At 33.5% G+C, this 8,579-nt stretch overlaps 1 protein-coding gene across 1 annotated transcript in view; it reads left to right on the forward strand.

Moving 5' to 3' along the window:
* The window catches only part of LOC108727230 (acidic phospholipase A2 PA4), a 16,476-nt gene extending 10,068 nt beyond the window's left edge, over nucleotides 1-6,408 (forward strand). The window contains exons 2-3 of the mRNA XM_018455274.1: nucleotides 5,081-5,418; nucleotides 6,078-6,408. Coding sequence (XP_018310776.1) covers nucleotides 5,081-5,418; nucleotides 6,078-6,180 — 441 coding nt within the window. The 3' untranslated portion in view covers nucleotides 6,181-6,408. The remainder of the gene's footprint in view (nucleotides 1-5,080; nucleotides 5,419-6,077) is intronic.
* Nucleotides 6,409-8,579: the final 2,171 nt, after the last annotated feature.

Consider the following 8,579-nt stretch of genomic DNA (forward strand, 5'->3'; position numbering starts at 1 on the left):
GGATCGAAATAAACATAAAAGTCCTTTACCGTTTAGCGATATCTGTAATAATAATCGAGATATTAAAGTTTGAAATTGTACTAATGAGAGCGCGCCTATAGAAAGAATAGAAACGACTCCAGTCGCTCGAGGTATAGCCCGGCCCAGTTTGACAAACGATGGAAGCGACGGCAGGAGAGGCAAGAAGGGAAGCGCGCCGTTGCTTAGCGCTCGGCATCGCCGCTCACACGTCTCACCGCACCGCACCAAAGGACTCGCGCGATGGCTGTTACGCACATTCGCGATTTCATTACATATGTAATAATAACGATAAAAATTAATTAGATTTTCCGTAGATTTCCATAGGTTTCATCGCTTTCTCTCTTTCGACATTTTTATTCATCGAAGTTTATTATGGTTTGTATTTGTCCTATTTATTATTACATATGTTATTATTACATATGTAATGAAATCGCGAATGTGCGTAGCAGCCATCGCGCGAGTCCTTTGGTGCGGTGCGGTGAGACGTGTGAGCGGCGATGCCGAGCGCTAAGCAACGGCGCGCTTCCCCTCTTGCCTCTCCTGCCGCCGCATCCATCGTTTGTCAAAGTGGGCCGGGCTATACCTCGAGCGACCGGAGCCGTTTCTATTCTTTCTATAGGCGCGCTCTCATTAGTACAATTTCAAACTTTAATATCTCGATTATTATTACGGATATCGCTAAACGGTAAAGGACTTTTATGTTTATTTCGATCCCATCTACCTTCCTATGGGAGATTGTAAGAGTGGGGCTGGACACCCTGTATGTATATATGAAACAGAAAAAAATATTAATTGCACATTTTGATAATGATAAAAGAAAACAAACTCAAAATTACAATGTAAATTGGAATAGCTATAATAGGCATATACTCATTACATTCCGATGAATAAAAAGAATTGACTGAAATAAAACTATTTAATAAAATAATCAACTTTCTTTTAGGTAATTAAAAATAATTGAATGATTTTGTAGAATTAAAGGCCTCATTAAAAGTAAGAAATATTCACTCATCATTGCTATTTTTCTTATCTCGAAGTATTCTGATATAATCATTGAAACATTTTAAGAAGTTATCCTGTCTTTGCATTTTCTCCTGATGTCTTTTTTCTGCAACATCAACTATTGATCAAAACATCGTTTCTTAGAAAAGCCAGTTGCACATGTGGATGAAAATTTTCTATTATTGTCGCAGGAATATTTATCATCTGTGATATTTTCTTCATCTTGTGTACTTTCATTAGTACTTCTCGATTCTTTATTAACCATCAATTATTACTGCAAGTAGCTACAGGTGTAATTTTTGATTTGTTATGAAGTATTTCATTCATTACCTCAAAATATTCCCATCTTTTTCGATTTTTTCCAGATGAGTTGTGTTCTTTAATATCTTTATACATTTTTAATAAGCCCTTCCACTTGATGTCACATTGCTGCCATATAAGTGAAGTACCCAAATCATTGTTCAAAATTTTGGAGATTTTCATCCAAATATGTTTTTTTATTGAATTTTGAAATTGTTCTTCAAATTCTTCAACTAGATTTATTAATCTCAAAGTAGACTCATTTGTCCAAATTTTCTTCTCCTCATGTTTTTCAATTTGATCTTCACGTATTTCTAAAAAATTTTCTTTATTTTCTTCTTCTGATAATTGTACATTAATAGATTCATAAGTATCATCTGTAAAGGCAAAATACCTAATTTATAAATTTCTGAACATTTATTTGTATAGTATAAATAAATGACTGATTTAATTAGCCTCTATTACAACAAAATATTTTATTTAGAAAATTTCAAGAAATCTGTTGTATTTAAGACATAACCTCCATAAAACTTCCAAAGAAATAGAATTTACCATTTTTTTTGTAGAAATATTTGTCACCAATTTTCATTATTTCGTGAAGTTCGTTGTTTACTAGAGACATTTTGATTATTTGAAAGCGAAAAATATTAATACTCGTACGGTGAACGTCACACTACAAAACTAAAGCCAATTAATAAATAGGTTATGTTGACACAGGAATTTATAATTTTTGCGGGCAAACGAACTCTGTAAGCTCGGCCTTTGAATCAAGTTCCTCAATTTGCTCTGAAAATGTTAATAACGAACGCAGATGGGATGACACAGCAGAAAAATATGAATTGCCAAACGATTTTCGAGATAAAAGAGCAATCCGACATCTCCGATTTACAATGCCGTACGCACCTAATATACATTGCACCCACTCCTCGCCAGGAGCAACTTCGACCCACTCCACCCCCTCTCACCACCGCTCCTCCACCACCACCCCCCACCCGCAGCAATTCTCTATTTTCCGCCCTATCTCACTCTGTTTCGTCCACTCTCACTCCCTTTCGTCCTCTCTCACCCTCGCCTGCTGAAAGTGTCCGATGGTCATTCAGGGTCGTGACCTTGACATTGTGAGTCAAGGTCGTATTAACTTTTTTCAAAAACTTCGTCACGTGTGATGGATTACTGCTAAAATCTTTCGAAAGTTGTTCAGTGTGATGACCTTTGTAATATGTGGGAGGATCAAGGTCATCGGAGGTGAACTGTCCATTTTAATTTTAATAACTTTTTAATGGGCAGCGGTCGCCTGCTGAAAGTGTCCGATGGTCACTCAGGGTCGTGACCTTGACAATATGAGTCAGGGTCATTTTAATTTTTTGGGATAGCTTCGTAACGCGTGATGGATGACTGCTGCAACCTTCCGAAGGTTGTTCGGTGTGATGACCTTCGTAATGTGTGGGAAGATCAAGGTCATCGAAGGTAAACTCTCCATTTTAATTTTTATATGTATTTTTGAGTGTGCTCTTTGCTATTTAACATTTTATTTATATATATTTTGAGTCGTACAAATTTAAACAATAGCATGGCATTTTGCTAATGTGGTGCTCTATGGGTATTGGTTACTCACGATATCTTTTTTTGCAGCTCTATGTTAATTTATTATGTGTACTATTTTTAGTACTGTACAGCTTATATGAATACTTAACTTCTAACTGTAGTGCGTAAATTGTAACTTATAGAAAGTTACGTAATAAGAACCGAAAATATATATATTTGTTATTTGTTTCCACAAAATGATAGTACATCGGAAACAATTTCGATTGCCTCTCAGTTATGGAATAACTATACACCAAAGTCAAGGAATTACGTAAAAATGCTATGATGGATCTAAGAATGAGTGTGTTCAGTGATGGTCCAGCCTATGTAGGTTTGTCACGAGTAAATACATTGGAAGACCTGCATTTGATAAATTTCAATCCGGCATCTATTAAAGCAAACTCGGAAGCCATTGTAAAACATAATCGATTGAGATCTATGTTCAAATCTCAGCTACAACAAATCAATTCGTCCGAGATAAAGGCTGTGAAAATTCACGACTGTCGATGGGCCATGCCTCATATCATTGATGATGTACGAGGAAACGTATCAGACAACAAGATGTTGCGGAATTTTTCACGATAGTTACGCGAATAGAAAGTTATCTGATAAGAATCGAAAATATATACATTTGTGATACTTACATTACTAGAAAGCTGCCCCGTATATCTGTACTCTGAAAAAGTGATATCTCTAAAAAATCATAAAAATGAAAAGGTCAGGACATGTTAAAAAAGATCCTCAAAAATTTAAACCTTTAAAAATTTAAATGATTATCCAAAATAATATATTACCATGAAAACTACATGATAACTGATATATTAATAAAGGTGCCAGTTCAAAATGAACATACATAAAGTATATATTATCTAAATTTAATAATTTATATTATCATGAAAAATAATTGATATGTTATTCAAGGTGCAAGTTCAAAATGAAAATACATACATATAAGTAAAACAGATTACAATTTGATTCTAGAAAATAAGTGCGATATGTTATTCTTAATGCACAAAATATAAAAGTCGTTTATTGAGATTTGATTTGAAATTTATACTAGCCCGTACAATGAAAAATAATTGCTTGTAATTCCAGAGTACCAATTTGTTAATGACTCGGAAAAAGAACATGGCGGCCTAATCTCTAAAAACTTTGATGAGTTTCTCGGTGTCCACTTAAAAATAATGTCGAGGGTTTTACAGAGTAGTTGTTACAACACTTGAAGTACGAAAAGTATTACATTAGAACCATATTTTCAAAAGCTCTATAATGAAGTGAATATATATTACGTCAAATAATCAGTAAACTCATAGCTTCTTTATATTTGACCTGAGAACTTCTTATTTATGAATTTTGGGTTTACTTAATATTTATTCGTTTCAGGCAATAAGGCAACGTTTTTTGATTAGTAAGTTACTCGCTGAAAATACGGCATAACAAACTCAAAATCCGAAGTTGATACAAAAATTCGAAGTTTTACTAAAGGAAGATGGGAGGCTTTTAATCTAAACAATTTTCATAATTCTTTTATTTCAATTATTTATTTTCATCCCTCGAAAGCAGGCCGCCATGTTCTTTTTCCGAGTCATTAACAAATTGATACTCTGGAATTACAAGCAATTATTTTTCATCGTACGGGCTAGTATAAATTTCAAATCAAATCTCAATAAACGACTTTTATATTTTGTTCACTAAGAATAATAACATACATATCGACTTATTTTCTAGAAAGTCAAATTGTAATCCGTTTTATTTATATGTATGTATTTTCATTTTGAACTTGCACTTTGAATAACATCAATTATTTTTCATGGTAATATGTTATTAAATTTAGATAATATTTATATGGTACACTTTATGTATGTTCATTTTGAACTGGCACCTTTATTAATAATATATCAGTTACTTTTCACGGTAATATATTATTTTAGATAATAATTTAAATTTTTAAAGGTTTAAATTTTTGATCTTTTTTTGATTGGATCTTTTTTTGAACATGGCCTGACCTTTTCATTTTTATGATTTTTTAGAGATAGTTATATATTCTTATATAGTAGAATGATATTTTTTTCTCCAAGTATTATTGCATTCGAAAATGGGTTACTTTTAAAAGTATTTTTTAAGATAATCGGAATAATCAATTAATTACAACTTCTACAACTTCTTTCTTCAGAATCAAGCGCCCGGCGGTGGTCTAATATATCCGGGTACGAAATGGTGCGGACCAGGTAACGTGGCCAGTTCCTACAATGATTTGGGTCAACATTCGGTCGAGGATGCTTGCTGCAGAGAACACGACCATTGCTCAACCACGATAGCGCCGCAACAATGCATACACGGCATATGCAATAACTCGCCATTTACTCGCTCACATTGCGATTGCGACGCCAAATTCCGCAGATGTTTACAAAATCTCAATACTGAAGTAGCTAATACCCTCGGCGCGCTTTTCTTCAACGTGATCCAAGTTATCTGCTTCAAAGAAAGACGACCGTGTTCGCAGTGGCAAAGGTATACTCTATATACAAAGTAAAGTCTTCAAAATTTTATAAATTTGATCTATCCTGATATATTTTATTTACATATCTATATAATAAAAAAATTTATATAATAAAAAAAATTTTATCTCTCACAAACTAAAGACAGCTGTATAGGATATCTCATCATATGTCAATTAAAAAATAAATTGATCTCAACATTCATGACATTACATCGTAGAATGGTTTTAGTTGCGATTTACAATGGGAAAAGTCCCCGATTTACACGTCAAACAATTTAACGGAGAGAGGATTTCAAAGACCGCTTTTGACAACTGTCTCCTTCGTATTTAGAGATTTGATCAGACAGAGATACGTTCTTCGAGATGGCACATCATTTATCTGAAGATGTTCCGACATATAAAAAAGGATCGCCGTAAATGTATTTTTTTCATTTCTTTTTCCAGTACTATGTAGTTTTTGGTGACGGTTTCGCGCATCATATATAATTATCTCTTAGTTTGCATCTAATCAATCTCAATATTGTGGTGAAAGTTCCTTTATCCTGCAAATTTATAATTAGTTTTAATGTTCTGACGGATGAAGGGTTTTCTGCTGATTTTATAAGCTGCTTCGGCAAATTGTCTTATCGATGAGATTCAACATATTATTGATTCATGAAATTTATGGCAGGAACGGCTATGCGGAGGCTGTGTCTGATCGATTGTGCTCGCAATACAAGTTCCGACCCAGTGACAAATATGTGCCCATGATGCCTTTGAGTATGAACAAATGAATTTGGAAGCTCGGAGAGAAAGGCAGCCCTCGCTCGTGAAAAGATCAACAAGAAAAAGGATTGATGAGCAGTATGCGTCATATTGCAGATTATCATGGTCGATAAATAACGCGCGTTATTTATAACGCCGTTATCGTTATCGGTTTTTTTTCTGGTAACGATCGTTACTTTCTTCTATCTGTTCGATTAAGGAAGTTCTCGCGCTACTTCCTAGTCAATAGACAGTTTATTCATAATAATATATAAAATAATTAAAATAATGGAATAAAAAGATTACAATATTATTAACAATATTTTATGCCATTATACATAATTATTGTTAATTTTATACCCAGACAGCCATCTACGTTCTGACAACATTAAAACGATATCGCAAACGTATGTTGAATACGTCAAGATATTCGAGACGCGTCTGTAACGTATAGAGTATTTTTTCAGAATCTACTATGTCCGCGATTTCTCATCCCGTAGACTTTCGCAGGGAGCTTCTAGTTATATACCGTAGTTATTCTGAGATGTATGAGTATGTCACTATATCTCCAGTACGTCTCTACAGTATCTGCGTTATCATAGTGATGTCTCTAGTATGTCATGTATGCATGCACATACACACATACGAGTACATACATACATACATATATATATATATATATGGGGCATTCCATCCCAAGTGTGCTACCTGTGATTTTTTGAATTTTTGATTTGGCTGAAATTTTGGTATATTATAATACCCATCGGAAGAAGCTGCACAAAAAATAGAGGATTACCTTGGATTTATTATGCTCGTGCTCAACCTCGTGGCTCACACGCCTGCACACCATGACACCATTGCACACGCCTGTGGCCGAAAAAGCGAAAAAAGAAGGATCACTCACTGAGATGCGTTCCAAAACTCGACTTTTGTCAACTTAAGTATCATTTTATCCTTGTGTTCATTGAATGTTGAACAAGGATAAAAGATACTCGGAGTTGATATAGTCCAGTTTTAGAACGCACCCTTAATGGCGCTAGGACCGCCGCGTGTTCCGGTACTTGTATTTACGAATTTTAGTGCCACAAATATGAATGTAAAATATAATTTCAAAAAATAATTTCTATAATAATATAAACTATCACTATAGAAAAGATAACCAAGAAAAAATGGAAGATCTTTTCTGGGTTATAAGTGCAATGCTTATAGAAATTAAATGTAGCGGACAGCGTTGGTTCTGCATTTTATGTTTTTGCATTTTATAAGTTTGTTCTGAAAATATATGACAGACGTACACGAGATATACCGCAAAAATAATTTAGAGACGTCTTGGGTATAATCGATATGATAGCAGTATATTCAGGATCAAAATCGAAGTTATTATATTTGATATATCTTGACAATATACAAGAAATAATATTTTACTGAGACGTCACATTAAGGTTTCTGGTTTATTCGGTATAATCACAATACATTCAATATGAATATTGAATGTTAGCATGGTATCATGTGCTGTTTGTATGTTACTAAATATTTTCAAAATGACAAAATAAAAATTGTAAGATGCTCATTTGATGTATACACATCGCCCATTTGACATATATTCTAGCTTTTTTCATTGAAGAATATAAATTTCTTGTAAATTGTATGGTCAGTTTAAATGAAACTTTACGAGAACAAATTTAAGTGTTTACTTCTGTCATTAAGATTGATGCCTTATGAAGCCAAACACTGGGTGTCAATGTGTAATAAATTTTTTTTATTTGTTCCAAGATTTTGTACAAACGTTTCGATCCCGTTCCGGATCCTTTTCAATGCTATTGTACGAATTCATCGAGTTTCCTGACGCACTATATCGTAAACATTTTTTTATTAATATCACGAATTATAATTGAAAGTTTACAATAAGATAAATAATATAAATAATATAATAGATAAATTTGCACAATTCAAACAAAGAATAAACTTACATGATATTCGTTATGCTAATATAATGCGTGTCATCTATATCGGCTTTAAGATACATCTAAACAATATAATGTCAAGTATAATTCGAAACTACATGAACACACATTAACGAACTCTGTCTTACATTCAATAACTATCATCCACGACTCAAATTTACATTGGAGGAAAGTGGTGACAAACTTAATTTTTTTGGACCTAATTCTTATACAAAAAATGACTCCATATAGGTGTACAAAAAAGTTCTGAGCTTTAGATTTCATACAACCGAAATAACAATTTAAATTTTATATATCTTCCCGCCCTTTTGCGGTTTTAAAGCGTTAACATTTGGCCTTCTAAAATGCCATACGGTTTGGCGTTTGATGCACATAATCTCAAAAATCAGTAGTGTTCACGATGGCAATAACAAAAGAGCATATTCGATTTTCCGTCCACTTCGCGTTTCATCTGAAGAAAAATG

This window comes from Mycetomoellerius zeteki, unplaced genomic scaffold (genome assembly GCF_001594055.1).
Source record: "Mycetomoellerius zeteki isolate Tzet28-1 unplaced genomic scaffold, Tzet1.0 scaffold472, whole genome shotgun sequence".
NCBI lineage: Eukaryota > Metazoa > Arthropoda > Insecta > Hymenoptera > Formicidae > Mycetomoellerius > Mycetomoellerius zeteki.